The 21,338-nt window shown below is 39.6% G+C and overlaps 1 protein-coding gene across 1 annotated transcript in view; it reads left to right on the plus strand.

The window, feature by feature from the left end:
• LOC126189230 (formimidoyltransferase-cyclodeaminase-like) overlaps positions 1–21,338 on the plus strand; it is a 124,534-nt gene that overhangs the window by 26,327 nt on the left and 76,869 nt on the right. Inside the window, exons 2-3 of the mRNA XM_049930925.1 lie at positions 488–671; positions 1,472–1,689. Of these exons, the coding sequence (XP_049786882.1) occupies positions 488–671; positions 1,472–1,689 (402 nt within the window). The remainder of the gene's footprint in view (positions 1–487; positions 672–1,471; positions 1,690–21,338) is intronic.

Consider the following 21,338-nt stretch of genomic DNA (forward strand, 5'->3'; position numbering starts at 1 on the left):
CATACAGGAATAGCTGCTACTTAAATTTGAATTTTAATCATGTCATATTTCTTGCAAACTTGTCATTGTCAGTTTTAAAACTGAACCATTTGCTTTCAAACATTGACAACGAATGAAAAATGGTCTCATCTTTTTGAATGATAATTGACTTCTTTGGCTTGAATAACTCATTGATCAAGGTGCAGATCATTGCTTGCAGCATTGTATGGAGTGTGATTTATGATTTTCGGTATGGCATATTTCATAAAAAGTTAAGGCACACTTTATCACATTTCTTTTGTGTGTCTGCTACCATCAACTAGGTTCTTTTTTGCACCTATGAGTTCTTAATATCGAATTTTTCTGTTTCTATTTTATTATTGTTTTCTCTTAGCAGATTTTCAAAAGGCTGCAGACATTATTAGTAATGAAAATCAATATCATTATCAATAGTACTTTCATAATAGTGAATGAAGTTATCCATATAAAAATACTGCATGCTTTTCAGACAATTGAAGCAATATCTGAAGCCATCAAATCAACTGTGGGATGCACATTGCTGGAAGTGGAACCTGGAATTTCTACAAACAGAACAGTTGTAAGTTTTGTTGGACCACCAGATGCTGTTGTGGATGGAGCTGTTAATGCTGCTAAGGCTGCAGCTCGGCACATAGACATGGCATCGCACACAGGTACAGAAACAGTAGATTTCTTTGATGAACATGAGTTTTGGTAATAAGAGTGCAGAGACAGTGCATTTCATAAGAGAACATTGGCATAAATGTCATTACACATAAATATAATTGTTTCACACAGATTAATGCAGAGCACAATGATTAGACTGCTTATCTCCATGGTGTCTGAGTTTTACAGTTGATTGGTTGAACAACAAATGACTGAAGAGTAAAATCACTTACACCCAAGGGATATGAAGCCTTGCAAATAAAACTACTTTTGGCAGTTGAATTAGTTTGACATCAGTGTAATATTTTTTTAGTATTCCAACTTCTTCGGTAGAATTAAACTTACCACACTGAAAACTCCAGGTTAGAATATCAACAATGAAGGAAAGGTAAAATTCTGCTTACAGTAAAGATGAAACATTAAGTTGCAAACAGGCACAATTAAAAGACACTTACACATAAGCTTTTGGACACACCCCACATCAGAAAAAGGAAGAGAAACACACATAATACATTCACAGAAGGAAGCACACCAAATGCACACATAACCACCAACTCCAGCAGCTTGGACCAGTCTGAGCTGTCGGAATTGATGGTTATGTGCTTGAGGTGTGCTTGCTTGTATGAATGAATGATGGCAGTTTATCTTTCTTTTTCTGATGAATGCTGTGGCCAGTAGTTTATGTTCAAGTATCTTTTAATTGTGCCTGTCTGCAACCTAACATGTCATCTTCATGGTAAGTAGCAGTCATTCTTTTCCTAGACTGTTGATACTTAACACATTGATTAATTCAAAGTTTTATCCAAAGGTTCTCATCCACGGCTTGGAGCTATGGATGTATGTCCACTGGTGCCCGTGCAAGGTATTACTGAGGAAGAGTGTTGCTCATATGCTGAACGCTTGGCATTGACTTTATCATTAGTGTTAAACATCCCTGTATATCTCTATGGGGCTGCATCATCACAAGATTACCGGAAAACTGTGCCTCAGATCCGAGCTGGTGAATATGAAGGTCTGGAAGAAAAGGTAAGCTTAGATTTATATTTAAACAAGTGATCAGTTAACCTCTGTTGTACTTATTTAATAATGATTAAAAACAGTAAATTATTTTGTAGTTATAAATGTAAAAAAATTTTGAAAAAATTTAACAGGTCTCATATAACTAAATAAGCATAGAAGTGCAAAATAGAAAATCTTACACCTTACAGATCACTTGGTGAGTGGGGCAGGCACAGCTGTGTCAATCCATTTGAATAAGTAAATACCAGCAACAGCTGCTATGCGAAGATTTATAGGTCTCCTATTGGTTCACAGCTAGTCTCATGACTTTAAAGTCACACCTTCAGGTGCCAAACAATTGACCTAAAGCATTAGGAGAACTTGCATGTTTTTTATTAATATGTTTTCTGTATCAGAGTTTTGTAGAACAGATGTCCCCCCAAATCTTCATTTCTGTGAAGTACTTTTAATTTTAATTTAGATTATACAGGTACTGTACCATATCTTATGCATTTATATCAGAAAAGGAACACAGTTCAAATCAAGACATGACCTTAGTACAGTAAGTGAAGACAAACACTTTGAAATGTCAGCTATTGAATTAACAGGGCTTGACATCACCAAGAAGGGCTTGACATCACCAAGAAATTAATCATTTTGTGTGTGTAAAGATGTCCCAATGATAGTATGGATACTTTTTTCAATAAATTAACAGATGTTCTAGAGAAAGTCTCAAGTACAAAGGTCAACTTAATTCTGTGTATGGACATTAACATCAACACTAATATCATAAATGAATCCAGCAGCACCTTCTTAAACATCCTTCAAAGTTTTGGCATGTCTCTATTGGTCAATAGTGCAACAAGTGTTACTACAATGACTGCATCAGTAATTCGCCATGTGGCCACAAATATGGATAGGAAAAATTGTGATGTAGCTCTAAAAGATCTCGGACTATCAGACCATCTCTGTCAAATATGACAGTAAAATGAGGCATTTAATCATGCCCTAAACTACAAGCCTACAAACAACATCTATCAGAAATCAAAATAAAAGATTTTTCAAAAGAACTGGAAAAACAAAGCTGGGATGAAGTGTATAAGGAAACCAATGTGAATACGAAATTCTCTGAATTCTCCACATTATTTAAATTGAACTTTGAAAAGGCATTTCCAAAAGTATGCATGTCTGTATCAACATCTCACAAAAACAGATGGATAACAGCAGCTATTAATAAGTCCTCCCAAACACTTAAACACCTCAGTTCTATGAAAAAGATTCGCAAATATCCAGAATTCTTAAGTTTCTATCACAGATACAAAAAGATCTATAGGAAGATGCTGATTGCTGAAAAAAAGTCATTTAATGACAAAGTAATATATAATGCAGAGAATAAAAGTAAAGCAGTCTGGGATGTTATAAAAGAGGAATTGGGGAGAGGCAAACAATTGCAGAATAACATACTGCTAAGGGAGGGGATAAGCTAATAAATGATCCACAACACTTAGCAAACTATGTAAACAAGCATTTTTCAAGTATTGCAGAGAAGTTATAGCAAAAATTCCCCAAAACAAATATAACACCTGTAAATAATGATGCACTAAATACAATGATGTTACTTCTAATCACAGAGAACAAAGTCAATAAAAGTGTTCAAAAACTAAAAAATAAAAAGTCCGTAAGCTTAGATGAAGTACCAATGTGTGTACTGAAACAATGTATAGGGATTATACAAGGCCCCTTAACAAATATAATAAATGAATCCTCCACATCAGGGACGTTTCCAGAGCAGTTAAAATAGGCAAGAGTTGTACCTTTGCTTAAGAAAGGTAATGCAGAAGACATAGAAAATTACTGGCCCACTTCCCTGCTGTCATCATTCTCAAAAATAACAGAAGCAATTATGAAAGACTGGTTAATGAATTACCTGAATAAATACAATTTTTTAAGCGAATCACAGTTTGGTTTCCGAAGTGGCAAAAATACGGAGTCAGCCATAGTACAATTCACAAAAGTTGTACTTGATGCTCTTGATAAAGATCAGTGTGTCACAGGCATATTTTTGGATCTTTCCAGGGCGTCTGATACAGTCAACCACAAGATTCTATTAAATAAATTAGAAGGATTAGGAATAAGAGGGGTAGCTAATGACTGGTTTCGATCATACCTAGCAGATAGGGTACAAAGAGCAGAGATAACACATACTTCAAATAGATCTAAACATTTAGTAAAACACATATGAGAACCAAAATACATTAATAGAGGGGTTCTGCAAGGTAGCATACTAGGACCAATACTATTCCTGATCCACATCAATGACTTTCCCAATAGTGTTACTCATGGTGAAAAAATTCTGTTTGCTGATGACAGAAATATTATAGTCACTGAGAAAACAAGAGAACTCCTTGCTGAGAAAGCAAATGAAACTCTCAAGGAAGTTTATGATTGGTCAATAAGCAATAAAGTGACATTGAACTTAAAGAAAACTAATGCCATGACTTTCAGTTTGAAGAGAAAAAATGTCAATGTTAAATTAAATGTAGATGGCATCTCTATAGACCGTGTAACAAATGCAAAATTTCTAGAAATGAATATTGATTCTCAGTTGAAGTGGTGTGAACACACAAAGGTACTTGCAAACAATGTCATCAGAATGTTATTCCCTTAGAATCCTATCATCAGTGTGTAACATGCACTGTCTTTTAGTTACATATTATTCATATGTACACTCAGTTCTTAGTTACGGCATTCTTTTTTGGGGAACAAATGCACAAAACATGAACACAATTTTCAAACTCCAGAAAAGAGCCATAAGAATAATAACCAAAAATACTAGTTGAGCTCATTGTAAGGATCTGTTCAAAACATCGAGGATTTCAATTGCTCCATGTGAATACATTTACCAGTCAGTTATACACATCAAAAATAACATTGGTAATTACTGCACAAACAGCCCTGTCCATTACCATGCAACAAGAGACAGACTCAACTTACATTTACCAAGAAAAAATAAACATAAAACTCAAAACAGCATTTTCTGCCAAGGAATAAAACTGTACAATAAATTACCAAAAGAGATTAAAGAAATTGCAAAAATACATTTATTTAAAAAGGCAGCTAAAAAGTATCTGTTATGCAATACATTTTATACATTGAAGGATTACTTAGATAAAACAGGGTAGGGGTTTGATAAAAAAAAGTTGTACAAATAAATAATAATTATTATAATTATATTTAAAAAGAAAGATGATGAGACTTACCAAACAAAAGCGCTGGCAGGTCGATAGACACACAAACAAACACAAACATACACACAAAATTCTAGCTTTCGCAACCTACGGTTGCCTCGTCAGGAAAGAGGGAAGGAGAAGGAAAGACAAAAGGATATGGGTTTTAAGGGAGAGGGTAAGGAGTCATTCCAATCCCGGGAGCGGAAAGACTTACCTTAGGGGGAAAAAAGGACAGGTAAACACTAGCACACACACACATATCCATCCACACGTACACAGACACAAGCAGACATTTTGTGTGTATGTTTGTGTTTGTTTGTGTGTCTATCGACCTGCCAGCGCTTTTGTTTGGTAAGTCTCATCATCTTTCTTTTTAAATATATTTTTCCCACATGGAATGTTTCCCTCTATTATATTCATATCAATTATTATAATTATAATTATAAAACATCCAAAATTCCACATAACACCTTCACTTTATGTTTTTTTCCTTCTTTTTACCTTTCTAGAAATACTTCCCCCCAAGCTATGCATAGCACAATACTAACACCTCTTCCTCTTTCTGAGCTCAACATCTTGCTCATTATGGAGGGATGCTGACTCAGTTTTTCAGGATAGCAAATGGAAAGTTGCAGTACAGAAAATGGACCAGAAATCACCAGTGTGTGTGTTTGTGTGTGTGTGTGTGTGTAGTGAGTGAAGTGTTATGAAACAATGTGTCGTGTACTGTGTGCATCAATATTAGTGAACGGTGTGGCATTACATTATTTTAATAAGTTATTTGTAAAAAAAAGTATTATATACCAGGAGTAAATCTAATGATTGTGTCTAACTAGAAGTCTGCAAATACACTCCTGGAAATTGAAATAAGAACACCATGAATTCATTGTCCCAGGAAGGGGAAACTTTATTGACACATTCCTGGGGTCAGATACATCACATGATCACACTGACAGAACCACAGGCACATAAACACAGGCAACAGAGCATGCACAATGTCGGCACTAGTACAGTGTATATCCACCTTTCGCAGCAATGCAGGCTGCTATTCTCCCATGGAGACGATCGTAGAGATGCTGGATGTAGTCCTGTGGAACGGTTTGCCATGCCATTTCCACCTGGTGCCTCAGTTGGACCAGCGTTCGTGCTGGACGTGCAGACCGCGTGAGATGACGCTTCATCCAGTCCCAAACATGCTCAATGGGGGCAGATCCGGAGATCTTGCTGGCCAGGGTAGTTGACTTAAACCCTCACGTTGGGTGGCACGGGATACATGCGGACGTGCATTGCCCTGTTGGAACAGCAAGTTCCCTTGCCGGTCTAGGAATGGTAGAACGATGGGTTCGATGACGGTTTGGATGTACCGTGCACTATTCAGTGTCCCCTCGACGATCACCAGTGGTGTACGGCCAGTGTAGGAGATCGCTCCCCACACCATGATGCCGGGTGTTGGCCCTGTGTGCCTCGGTCGTATGCAGTCCTGATTGTGGTGCTCACCTGCACGGTGCCAAACATGCATACGACCATCATTGGCACCAAGGCAGAAGCGACTCTCATCGCTGAAGACGACACGTCTCCATTCGTCCCTCCATTCACGCCTGTCGCAACACCACTGGAGGCGGGCTGCACGATGTTGGGGCGTGAGCGGAAGACGGCCTAACGGTGTGCGGGACCGTAGCCCAGCTTCATGGAGACGGTTGCGAATGGTCCTCGCCGATACCCCAGGAGCAACAGTGTCCCTAATTTGCTGGGAAGTGGCGGTGCGGTCCCCTACGGCACTGCGTAGAATCCTACGGTCTTGGCGTGCATCTGTGCGTCGCTGCGGTCCGGTCCCAGGTCGATGGGCACGTGCACCTTCCGCCGACCACTGGCGACAACATTGATGTACTGTGGAGACCTCACGCCCCACGTGTTGAGCAATTCGGCGGTATGCCCACCCGGCCTCCCGCATGCCCACTATACGCCCTCGCTCAAAGTCCGTCAACTGCACATACAGTTCACGTCCACGCTGTCGCGGCATGCTACCAGTGTTAAAGACTGCGATGGAGCTCCATATGCCACGGCAAACTGGCTGACACTGACGGCGGCGGTGCACAAATGCTGCGCAGCTAGTGCCATTCGACGGCCAACACCGCGGTTCCTGGTGTGTCCACTGTGCCGTGCGTGTGATCATTGCTTGTACAGCCCTCTCGCAGTGTCCGGAGCAAGTATTGTGGGTCTGACACACCGGTGTCAATGTGTTCTTTTTTCCATTTCCAGGAGTGTATATACATATACGAATTAGATTATTTTAAATTGGTCTAAACTTGTAAATACTTTGACATGGCCTATATCCTTGTAAAAAGAGATCTACAGTTGAATAAAGCTACTACTACTATTGTGACATGTCTTTACTAACCAGCTTGTATCTTTCTGCACATGCACAACAGGATGGTTTTCTGTATATTAGTTTTGTGTTGTCAGTATATCCTACACTAGGGCTGGGCTACTCTGCACACATCCTCTCATAACTGCTTGTGTAAGCGCTTATTATTATTAGAGGTTCTTAGAACTGATTCTAAATTTCTTTTGAGCAATCTTTATTTATCACTGAGATTCCTTTACATTTTCATTGGGTATTTAGTATCCTTGTTTGCTGTAGGTTGCATCTCACATGTAGTCCACTGTCAAGTTTTGGAGTGTTGTGTTTTTTACAGTATGATCAGCATAAGAATAGGGGATGTCTACGTTTATTGAGGAACAACTTCCATGTCTAAACAAAAGTCTGTGGTCTTTTATTTTTGTTTATTTATTCAAATGGGTGTTGTACACTCTATGCTTGCATGAGTGTGTGTGTGTGTGTGTGTGTGTGTGTGTGTGTGTGTGTGTGTGTGTGTGTGTGTGTGTGTTTACCCTGTTGTCTATTTCTGGCAAAAAGGCCATGTTGGCCAGAAGCTTATTTTGTGACAGTCTTTTTGTTGTGCCTCTCTGCGACTCAGCATTTCCACTATATGGTGAGTGGCAACCATCCTTCTCATAATATTATTATCTTACACTTTAATTTGTCACTTTATTACCAATGTTTAAATGGTTGAAATTAGAATGTTTGTCATAAATTATGAGTACAGTAAGTCCTCTTCAATGCATTGCATGGGAAAACAGCTGTGATAAAAACAAAAAAAAGTAAATTCAAACCCATACAAACATGTTTGCCCAGGGTAAAAATAAACAGAAGAATAAGACATGAAACAAATATTCAAAAGTATTAGTAAACTAGTATAAAATTATGACAAGATTTAGAACTGTTACTAATATCACAGTTCCATCAGAGCTTTCTGTTCAGAGAACTTAATCATGCAACAGCCCTTTCTGAAGTACTTATGAACTAATTCCATTGCCTCTGAAATCTTATTCTTGAGAGTTCACTAAAATTGGGTTTTACTGTCTGCTTCATTCCCCTACTGTCACAGACTAGGTTATGTAAAATACTGCAACTGTTAAGGAAATCTTTGCTTCTTACATGCCTGATTCTGGTATTGTTGAGGCTAGTACCATTTTTTGCTACTGCATGCCTATAGGTTGTATGGTAGGATCAGTCTGATTCTCAAGTCTTGCCTGGAAAATAACGTGTAGATGGCTCTCCAGGACTCATCAAAATTACAAAGAGTAGATTACAGGAAGCTTTCTAGATATGAAACTGGTGGGTGGAAGGTAAGAAAGAATTTGACTGATTGAAAACTTTCGAAGAACTGGTTAGTTGCACATCTTACTCTATCTTTGTCCTCACCCTGCTGTTCTATGAGATTTGGTAGATCTCTCTTGGATATGAGATGAAACCAAAAAAATACTATTGATTTCAGTGTGACAGTCTCAACTCTTGTTAGGTCATTTAGCTGGACATTAATTCTGTTGACATGATTGTGTGTGCAACACAGGACTGTATCAGAATACACAATTGATTATGCTGTTGTCTATATGGTGTCTGTTTGTCATTCACACTTTGTCTGAGTCAGCTTTCTGATAATATTGTTTCTAGTTATAATTCTTTATCAAGGTATTTCAGTATGGTTGGTTGTGGTTTAGCTATGTTCCACTTGCCTGTGGGAGCAGTTGTCATTTACACTTGTTATTTACTTGGAATAAGATATTTCTTTGAATTATTGAGATCTTTGGAAGAAAATACCATGACAAAATTATTTCACTTGGTCATAATATGATACAAGATAATACCCTCATATTTCAAGTAGAGTGTAATTCCTATTCGAAAGAAGGCAGGTGTTGACAGTTGTGAATATTAATGAACCATCAGTTTAATAAGATATGGTTGAAAAATACTGAGCTATATTATTTATAGGAGAGTGGAAAAACTGGTAGAAGCTGACCTTGGTTATTTCTGAGAAATGTAGGAGCTAGCAATACCAATAATATGACTTATCTTAGATGATAGACTGAAGAAAGGCAAACCCACATTTACAACATTTGTAGTTTTACAAAAAATCTTTTCAGAAGATGACTAGAACAAATTCTTTGAAATTCTGAAAGTAGTAGGTATAAAATATAGGAAGTAAAAAGTTATGCATGACTTGTCCAGGAACCAGACTGCAGTTATAAGAGTGGAAATACATGAAAGGGAAACAGTAATTGAGAAGGCAGTAAGACGGAGTTGTAGCTTGTCCCTGATGTTATCCAATCTGTTCATTCAGTAAACAGTAAAGGAAACCAAGAACAAATTTGTAAAGGGAGTTAAAGTTTATGGAGAGAAAACAAAAACTTTCCACCTTTCTGGTGACATTATAATTCTTTCAGAGACAGCAAAGGACTTAGAAGATCAGTTGATCTGAATGGATAATGTCTTAACAAGAGATTATAAGCTAAGAAACAAGGAAATTGTTATGAAAATAATGGAATGGAGTGAAATTAATCAGGTGATCCTAAGGAAATTAGATTATACACTGATGAGCGAAAACAATATGACCACCTGCTCAATAGGTTGTTTGTCCGTCTTTGGATCAAAATACAACGCTGGTTCTGTGTATAATGGGTCTGACATTATGTTGATAGATTTTTGGAGGTATGCAGGATTAGATGTCTATGCACAGGTCATGTAATTTGTGAAATAACAGACCGCTGATTTGCATACACAGTGATGGTGCATGATGGTGATCCAGATGGGTTCCATAGGATTTACATCAAGTGGATTTGGTTGCCAAGATATTAATGAGAATTCACTAGAATGCACCTCAAACCACTGTAGCACAGTTCTGGCTCTGAGACATGGACAATAATACTGCTGAAAGATGACACCACCGTCAGGGTAAACATCAAGCATGAAGGGGTGCAGGTGGTTCGCAGCTGTCAGCATGTCTTCAATTATTACCACACAACCAACGCAAGCACAGAGAAATGCCTCCAGCAGCATAACATAACTCCCACCAGCCTGTGTCTGTGGTGCATTGCACATTTCAATCCTCTGTTCACCACGATCGACCTAGTGTAGCAAAAATGTGACTGACACAAAGAGTCAACATTTTCATTGGTCAACGGTCGAGACCCAATGGTCCTGTGCCCACTACAGTCACAATTGATGATGTCATTGGGTCAACATGTGAACATGTAGGTGTGGTCTGCTGTGGAGCTCCATGTTCAACAATGTACAATGAACGGTGTGCTCCAAAACACTTGTGCATTCACCAGCATTATGCTCTTTCAGCAGAGATGCCACAGATCACGATCTATCTTCTTTTAAAGAGCAGAAAAGCCTCTGAACCCCATAATGCTCACGACAGTAGCAAGTGAACATTTGACCAGCTTTGCTGCTTCTGAGATAATTGTTCACAGGCTTTGATAATAAAAATCTATTCTCCGACAAAGTTGCTTATCTCAACAGATTTCTCCATTTACAGCCCCTGTCTTTGCTAGGGCGATCCACCACCCATTCTGCTGAGCTTACATATGTTTCATAGAGCATCATGTGTCTACGACATCACCAGGTGGCATCCAACCTTGTGGCGGGCAGTGATCATAATGTTTTGTCTTATTGGTTTATACATAACAAAACATTGTATAAACAGTAGATGAGTCTTGCTATTAGGGCAGCAACTGATGATGGCCAAAGCAGAGAGAATATAAACAACAGACTGGCAACAAGAAGAAAAACGTTCCTGAAAAAGAGAAATTTGTTAACATCATATATATATGAATATAATAGAGGGAAACATTCCACGTAGGAAAAATATATCTAAAAAGAAAGATGATGAAACTTACCAAACAAAAGCGCTGGCAGGTCGATAGACACACAAACAAACACAAACATACACACAAAATTCTAGCTTTCGCAACCAACGGTTGCCTCGTCAGGAAAGAGGGAAGGAGAGGGAAAGACAAAAGGATTTGGGTTTTAAGGGAGAGGGTAAGGAGTCATTCCAATCCCGGGAGCGGAAAGACTTATCTTAGGGGGAAAAAAGGACAGGTATACACTCGCACACACACACATATCCATCCGCATATACACAGACACAAGCAGACATTTGTAAAGGAATCCCATTCCTGATGTCCAGGCGGAGCTTCAAGGAATCCTCAGAACCTTAGGCCCCCTACAAAACCTTTCACCCGACTCCATCAACCTCCTGACCCCACCAACACCCCGCACCCCTACCTTCTACCTTCTTCCCAAAATTCACAAACCCAATCAGCCCGGCCGTCCCATTGTAGCTGGCTACCAAGCCCCCACCGAACGCATCTCTGCCTACGTAGATCAACACCTTCAACCCATTACATGCAGTCTCCCATCCTTCATCAAAGACACCAACCACTTTCTCGAACGCCTGGAATCCCTACCCAGTCTGTTACCCCCGGAAACCATCCTTGTAACCATTGATGCCACTTCCTTATACACAAATATTCCACATGTCCAGGGCCTCGCTGCGATGGAGCACTTCCTTTCACGCCGATCACCTGCCGCCCTACCTAAAACCTCTTTCCTCATTACCTTAGCCAGCTTCATCCTGACCCACAACTTCTTCACTTTTGAAGGCCAGACATACCAACAATTAAAGGGAACAACCATGGGTACCAGGATGGCCCCCTCGTACGCCAACCGATTCATGGGTCGCTTAGAGGAAGCCTTCTTGGTTACCCAGGCCTGCCAACCCGAAGTTTGGTACAGATTTATTGATGACATTTTCATGATCTGGACTCACAGTGAAGAAGAACTCCAGAATTTCCTCTCCAACCTCAACTCCTTTGGTTCCATCAGATTCACCTGGTCCTACTCTAAATCCCATGCCACTTTCCTTGACGTTGACCTCCACCTGTCCAATGGCCAGCTTCACATGTCCGTCCAAATCAAACCCACCAACAAGCAACAGTACCTCCACTATGACAGCTGCCACCCATTCCACATCAAACGGTCCCTTCCCTACAGCCTAGGTCTTCGTGGCAAACGAATCTGCTCCAGTCCGGAATCCTTGAACCATTACACCAACAACCTGAAAACAGCTTTTGCATCCCGTAACTACCCTCCCGACCTGGTACAGAAGCAAATAACCAGAGCCACTTCCTCATCTCCTCAAACCCGGAACCTTCCACAGAAGAACCCCAAAAGTGCCCCACTTGTGACAGGATACTTTCCGGGACTGGATCAGATTCTGAATGTGGCTCTCCAGCAGGGATATGACTTCCTCAAATCCTGCCCTGAAATGAGATCCATCCTTCATGAAATCCTCCCCACTCCACCAAGAGTGTCTTTCCGCCGTCCACCTAACCTTCGTAACCTCTTAGTTCATCCCTATGAAATCCCCAAACCACCTTCCCTACCCTCTGGCTCCTACCCCTGTAACCGCCCCCGGTGTAAAACCTGTCCCATGCACCCTCCCACCACCACCTATTCCAGTCCTGTAACCCGGAAGGTGTACACGATCAAAGGCAGAGCCACGTGTGAAAGCACCCACGTGATTTACCAACTGACCTGCCTACACTGTGAAGCGTTCTATGTGGGAATGACCAGCAACAAACTGTCCATTCGCATGAATGGACACAGGCAGACAGTGTTTGTTGGTAATGAGGATCACCCTGTGGCTAAACATGCCTTGGTGCACGGCCAGCACATCTTGGCACAGTGTTACACCGTCCGGGTTATCTGGATACTTCCCACTAACACCAACCTGTCAGAACTCCGGAGATGGGAATTTGCCCTTCAGCATATCATCTCTTCTCGCTATCCGCCAGGCCTCAATCTCCGCTAATTTCTAATTTCAATCTGCCGCCGCTCACACCTCACCTGTCTTTCAACATCATCTTTGCCTCTGTACTTCCGTCCCGACTGACATCTCTGACCAAACTCTTTGCCTTTACAAATATCTGCTTGTGTCTGTGTATGTGTGGATGGATATGTGTGTGTGTGCAAGTGTATACCCTTCCTTTTTTCCCCCTAAGGTAAGTCTTTCCGCTCCCGGGATTGGAATGACTCCTTACCCTCTCCCTTAAAACCCATATCCTTTTGTCTTTCCTTCTCCTTCCCTCTTTCCTGATGAGGCAACCGTTGGTTGTGAAAGCTAGAATTTTGTGTGTATGTTTGTGTTTGTTTGTGTGTCTATCGACCTGCCAGCGCTTTTGTTTGGTAAGTCTCATCATCTTTCTTTTTAAATATATATATATTTCCAGTCTGTTGTTTATATTCTCTCTGCTTTGGCTATTGTCAGTTGCTGCCCTAATAGCAAGACTCATCTACTGTTTATATAATGTTTTGTTATGTATAAACCAATAAGACAAAACATTATGATCACTGCCCACCAAAAGGTTGGATGCCACCTGGTGATGTCGCAGACACATGATGCTCTCTCTCTCTCTCTCTCTCTCTCTATATATATATATATATATATATATATATATATATTCTTTCGTCTTTCCCTCTCCTTCCCTCTTTCCTGATGAAACAATCGTTTGGTAAGTCTCATCATCTTTGTATTTATGTGACTTACCAAACGAAAGCGCTGGCAGGTTGATAGACACACAAACAAACACAAACATACACACAAAATTCAAGCTTTCACAACCAATGGTTACTTCATCAGGAAAGAGGGAAGGAGAGGGAAAGACGAAAGGATGTGGGTTTTAAGGGAGAGGGTAATGAATCATCCCAATCCTGGGAGCGGAAAGACTTACCTTAGGGGGAAAAAAGGACAGGTATACACTCACACACACACACACACATATCCATCCGCACATACACAGTCACAAGCAGACACACACACACACACACACACACACACACACACACACACACACACATATATATATTGTTTCTTCAGGCTTTTTTTTTAGAAGCTTATGAAATGTGATGCAACTGAACAGCATTGCGGAATGGATGGTTCAATCCTATTACTAATGTGGAGCACTGATCTTTCTACTCAAGACAACAACAGCAACAACAACACACATGCATACGTGTGTGTGTATGCATGTGCGTTCATGCGCGCGCACGAGCCCACACACACACACACACACACACACACACACAAACACAAACACACACTCATTTGTTTCACATGGAATAGGAGATAAAGTCCCCATGCTATTTAGTGCTTCTAGATCCTCTAAGAAAGTTTCTTCTCCTTTTTTTAAAAAAATTTACAGTGCCTTGTTAGAGCAAACTCATCTCCATGACAAGACGTCTGTGAAAATGTAGCTTATCATTTTTAAATAAAAGGGGAGACCACATTGATCCTTGTGAGAATCAACTTTTATCTTATATAATTGTACATTTTCTACAGTGAATCTTCACAACTGATTTTTAAAACTTAGTTTCCAGCAGTTTAATCACAGGACAGCATATGGTTTGTTTCAGCTGAAGCAGTCATCAATCTAGCCTTATAGTATCATAGGCTGTAATTAAACAAAAAATATGGAATTTTTCTGATCTCTGAAAGTCAATTCCAATAAATGATGTTAGAGCTAAGATCTGAACATAGCATCAGTTTTATTTGAATCTGATCTGATCTGTAGATACTATTCTATCAATAATTGTGCATATTCTGTTGTAAATTAAACTTTCTAATTGTATATAGCATATACTGTGCAATGCAATGGAATGATAACTTTCTAGGTCATTGCTAAATTTCACTGGTTTTAGAATTGCTAGTGACAATTACGTGAGCCACCAGGTAGCTTGGTGGCCCAGGTTATTAAATGGCTTCATTGATCTCTGAACTGTAACAGTTTATTCAACATAGTGAATTTCTCGAACTTATTCAGTCTAAATGAAACATTTTACCATCTCTAATAAGTTGATGCTGCAATATTAGTTTCCCCCCCCCCCCCCTTTCTCTTTCACTTCCTCCTCCACTCTTGCAGAGTGAATTACCAAGCTTTCTATTTATGTCTTCAAACTCACTGCTAATACAGCCAGTAGATCCATAGTAGATTGCTTCTTGTTTTTTTAGTATACAAGGTGTGATCAAAATATAATAGGAATTTTTGTTTTCTTTAAACAACCTTTATTTATACATCAATATTAAACTAATCCTCCCCAGACATAATACACTTGTGCCAGCACTTATTTCAATGTTGAAAGCACTTTGCAACTCAGTTTTCATTATGGTGTTCAGCTCCTTCAGTGATTCTGCTTTTATCTCATCAATGGTGGCAAAAATGATGTTCTTTCATGGTTCTCTTCAGCCTCAGGAATAGAAAGAAGTTGTAGGAGGCATGTCTGGTGAATTTTGTGACTGAGGCAACATAACAGTTTTGTTTTTTTGCCAAGAAATCATGAACAAGAATTCAGACTTGAGTGAGAGCATTATCATGATGCAATTTGCACAATTGGTTTTGCCACAATTCTGGTTATTTCTTCAGATTGCTTCATGCAAACACTGTATAGCTTCCATTTAGAGTTTCTTATTGACCATGTGACCACAAGGCAGAAGCTACTGATGCCCTATCCCCATGATGCACTATCCCATTGTAATCGAATAAAACAGTGAGGAGAACACTCAGATGTGCCAAACTTGTATATTTTATTTATTTATTTTCCTTTGCTTCTTTGGCCAGTTTCCATTGAGAAGATTGAGCCTTGTTTTCAAGGTCATATCCATATGGCCATGTTTTATCACCCGCTATAACCTTCTTTAGAAGATCTAGATCATTGTCAACTTCATTCAGCAATTCCTGAGTGCAGTAAATGCGATGTTGTTTCTGGTTGAAATTCAACAATTTTGGAATGAACTTTGGTGCTACACATTTCTTGCCAAAAACATCCAAAGAAACTGCTTGGGATGAGCCAAAGGAAATGCTGACATCATCAGCAACCTCTCTGATGGAGATTCAATGAATTTCATGGCCCTTTTTGAAACATTTATATCACTCGTAAATTCTTGTCTTTCTCATAGCAGATTCACCAAAATGTACAGTCAACATTTTGAATGTGATGCTGCACTTGATTCCATTTTTCAAGCAAAATTTAATGGAAATTCTTTAATCCATCTTCTTCAAAAGTAAAAATTTGATGAGCACTGAAAAATACATTTAACCATTTTGGCTGTCAAGAATAAATTAATTATTCAAAATAGCTGAAAATACAAATAGATGTCAGGAATGTTTGTGCAAACAAGATAATTTTTCTTAATATTGGATGTACAAAGCCTGTGAAATTAAAAAATTCCCACTGCCTTTTGATTGCTCCTAGTACTATTGATATGCGAATAGCGTCCCCGTATTTGCTGTCAGCAATAAATATAAGACTGGAACAAATCAAAATATTTTGACCTTTTATATTCACATTCACCCTAGTTTAACATGAAATCTAAAATTGTAATTGACTTACTTTCTACATATTTAACAATGAAAATAATAAACTATTGATGTTGTTGTTGTTGTGGTCTTCAGTCCAGAGACTGGTTTGATGCAGCTCTCCATTCTACTCTATCCTGTGCAAGCTACTTCATCTCCCAGTACCTACTGCAAACTACATCCTTCTGATTCTGCTTAGTGTATTCATGTCTTGGTCTCCCTCTTCAATTTTTACCCTCCACGCTGCCCTCCAATACTAAATTGGTGACCCCTTGATGCCTCAGAACATGTCCTACCAACCGATCCCTTCTTCTAGTCAAGTTGTGCCACAAATTTCTCTTCTCCCCAGTTCTATTCAATACCTCCTCATTACTTATGTGATCTACCCATCTAATCTTCAGCATTCTTCTCTAGCACCACATTTTGAAAGCTTCTATTCTCTTCTTGTCTAAACTATTTATCATTCATGTTTCACTTCCATACATGGCTACCCTCCATACAAATACTTTCAGAAACGAGTTCCTGACACTTAAATTTATACTCAATGTTAACAAATTTCTATTCTTCAGAAACCCTTTCCTTGCCATTGCCAGTCTACATTTTATATCCTCTCTACTTCAACCATCATCAGTTATTTTGCTCCCCAAATAGCAAAACTCCTTTACTACTTTAAGTGTCTCATTTCCTAATCTAATTCCCTCAGCATCACCGACTTAATTTGACTACATTCCATTATCCTCATTTTGCTTTTGTTGATGTTCATCTTATATCCTCCTTTCAAGACACTGTCCATTCTGTTCAACTGCTCTTCCAAGTCTTTTGCTGTCTTTGCTGAACCTCAAAGTTTTTATTTATTTTCCATTGATTTTAATTCCTACTCCAAATTTTTCTTTTGTTTCCTTTACTGCTTGCTCAATATACAGATTGAATAACATTGGGGAAAGGCTACAACCCTGTCTCACTCCCTTCCCATTGACTGCTTCCCCTTCATGCCCCTCGACTGTTATAACTGCCATCCGGTTTCTGTACAAATTGTAAATAGCCTTTTGCTCCCTGTATTTTATCCCTGCCACCTTCGGAATTTGAGAGTATTCCAGTCAACATTGTCAAAAGCTTTCTCTAAGTCTAACAATGCCAGAAATGTAGGTTTTCCTTTCCTTAATCTAAGATAGGTCGTAGGGTCAGTATTGCCTCTCGTGTTCCAACATTTCTATGGAATCCAAACTGATCTTCCCCAAGTTTGCCTTCTACCAGTTTTTCCATTCATCTGTAAGGAATTCGCGTTAGTCTTTTGCAGCTGTGATTTATTAAACTGTCAACACCTGCTTTCTTTGGGATGGGAATTATTATATTCTTATTGAACTCTGAGGGTATTTTGCCTGTTCAAAGAAATTTTGGGATTGCAGCCAGTCGTCATAAACTTCATTCCATGATATTTCAGCTGGACAACTGCAAGGCATTTTCAGGTGAGGACTGCCTCGTTTAGCTCACCTTAAGATGGCTTGCAGTTGTCTAGCCGAAATATCATGAAATGAAGTTTACAATGACCAGCTCCAATCCCGAAATCTATTTGAACAGTTGATTCGCTGGGAAAAAATTTTAAATGGTATTTCGCCTGTCTCATACATCTTGCTCACCAGGTGGTAGAGTTTTGTCAGGGCTGGCTCTCCCAAGGCTGTCAGTAGTTCTAATGGAATGTTGTCTACTCCCGGGGCCTTGCTTCGACGTAGGTCCTATAGTGATCTGTCAAACTCTTCACGCAGTATCATATCTCCCATTTCATCTTCATTTACATGCTCTTCCATTTCCATAATATTGTCCTCAAGTACATCGCCCTTGTATAGAGCCTCTATATACTGCTTCCACCTTTCTGCTTTCCCTTCCCTGAGCTCTTGATATTCATACAAGTGATTCCCTTTTCTCCAAAGCTCTCTTTAATTTTCCTGTAGGCAGTATCTATCTTACCCCTAGTACGATATGCCTCTACATCCTTACATTTTTCATCTACCCATCCCTGGTTAGCCATTTTGCACTTCCTGTCAATTTCATTTTTGAGACGTTTGTATTCTTTTTTGTCTGCTTCATCATCATCATCATCATGATTATGCCTTTCAGCGTTCAGTCTGGAGCATAGCCCCCTTATAAAATTCCTCCATGATCTCCTATTCAGTGCTAACATTGGTGCCTCTTCTGATGTTAAACCTATTACTTCAAAATCATTATTAACCGAATCCAGGTACCTTCTCCTTGGTCTGCCCCGACTCGTCCTACCCTCTACTGCTGAACCCATGAGTCTCTTGGGTAACCTTGCTTCTTCCAGGCGTGTAACATGACCCCACCATCTAAGTCTGTTCGCCCTGACTGCTACATCTATGGAGTTCATTCTCAGTTTTTCTTTGATTTCCTCATTGTGGACACCCTCCTGCCATTGTTCCCATCTACTAGTACCTGCAGTGATCCTAGCTACTTTCATATCCATAACCTCAACCTTGATGATAAGGTAACCTGAATCCACCCAGCTTTCACTCCCATACAACAAAGTTGGTCGAAAGATTGAATGGTGCACAGATAACTTAGTCTTGGTACTGACTTCCTTCTTGCAGAAGAGAGTAGATCGTAGCTGAGCGCTCACTGCATTAGCTTTGCTACACCTCGCTTCCAGTTCTTTCACTATGTTGGCATCCTGTGAGAATATGCGTCCTAAGTACTTGAAACCGTACACCTGTTCTAACTTAGTTCCTCTTATTTGGCACTCTATCCGTTTATATTTCTTTCCCACTGACATTACTTTCGTTTTGGAGATGCTAATCTTCATACCATAGTCCTTACATTTCTGATCTAGCTCTGAAATATTACTTTGCAAACTTTCAATCGAATCTGCCATCACAACTAAGTCATCCGCATATGCAAGACTGCTTATTTTGTGTTCACATATCTTAATCTCACCCAGCCAATCTCACCCGTCAACTCTAACTGCTGCCTCACTATCCATGTAAAGACCTTTAATTGCTTGCAAAAGTTTCCCTCCTATTCCATAATCTCATACAACAGACAATAACTTCCTATTACGAAACTGGTCATATGCCTTTTCTAGATCTATAAAGCATAGATACAATTCCCTGTTCCACTCATAACACTTCTCCATTATTTGCCGTAAGCTAAAGATCTGGTCCTGACAACCTCTAAGAGGCCTAAACCCACACTGATTTTCATCCAATTGGTCCTCAACTAATACTCGCACTTTCCTGTCAACAATACCTAAGGAGATTTTACCCACAACGCTGATTAAAGAGATACCTCTGTAGTTGTTACAATCTTTTCTGTTTCCATGTTTAAAGATTGGTGTGATTACTGCTTTTGTCCAGTCTGATGGAACCTGTCCCGACTCCCAGGCCATTTCAATTATCCTGTGTAGCCACTTAAGACCTGACATTCCACTGTATTTGATGAGTTCCAACTTAATTTCATCCACCCCAGCTGCTTTATTGCACTGCAATCTATTGACCATTTTCTCCACTTCCTCAAATGTGATCCTATTTCCATCATCGTTCCTATCCCATTCTACCTTGAAATCTGAAACATTACTGATTGTATTATCACCTACATTGAGCAACTCTTCAAAATATTCCCTCCATCTGCCCAAGGCATCCACAGGATTCACCAGCAGTTTTCCTGACCTGTCCAAAATACTTGTCATTTCCTTCTTACCTCCCTTTCTAAGACTGCTAATTACACTCCAGAATGGTTTTCCAGCAGCTTGACCCATAGTCTCCAACCTGTTTCCAAAGTCTTCCCAAGATTTCTTCTTGGATGCTGCAATTATCTGTTTGGCTTTGTTTCTTTCTTCAACATAACTTTCTCTGTCTACCTGAGTTCTAGTATGTAGCCATTTTTGATACGCCTTCTTTTTCCTTTTACAGGCTGCCTTGACTGTGTCATTCCACCAAGCTGTTTGCTTCTTCCTACTTCTACACACTACTGTTCCAAGACATTCTTCAGCCACTTCTAGTACTGTGTCCCTGTACCTTGTCCATTCCTTTTCCAATGACTGTAATTGACTACATTCAACTAACTGGTACCTTTCTGAGATCGCTGTTATGTACTTGTGCCTGATTTCCTTATCCTGAAGTTTCTCCACTCTTATCCTCCTACATATGAACCTGACCTCCTGCACTTTCGGCCTCACAATCCCAATTTCACTGCAGATTAAATAATGATCAGTGTCATCAAAGAATCCCCTGAATACATGTGTGTCCCTCACAGCCTTCCTGAATTCCTGATCTGTTATTATATAGTCAATGACAGATCTGGTTCCCCCCCCTTCCCAAGTATACCGGTGAATGTTCTTATGTTTAAAAAAGGAGTTTGAGATTACTAATCCCATACTGGCACAGAAATCCAAGAGTTGTTTCCCGTTCCTGTTGGCCTCCATATCCTCTCCAAATTTACCCATAACTTTTTCACACCCTTCTGTTCGATTTCCAATCCTGGCATTAAAATCACCCATGAACAGAACACTGTCCTTGTCCTTTACTCTAACAACTACATCACTGAGTGCCTCATAAAAACTATCCATCTTATCTTGATCTGTCCCTTCACAATGCGAATATACTGACACAATCCTAATTTTCTTGCTAGACACTGTCAAATCTATCCACATCAGTCGTTCATTTACATAGCTTA

The sequence above is a fragment of the Schistocerca cancellata genome, chromosome 1 (genome assembly GCF_023864275.1).
Source record: "Schistocerca cancellata isolate TAMUIC-IGC-003103 chromosome 1, iqSchCanc2.1, whole genome shotgun sequence".
NCBI lineage: Eukaryota > Metazoa > Arthropoda > Insecta > Orthoptera > Acrididae > Schistocerca > Schistocerca cancellata.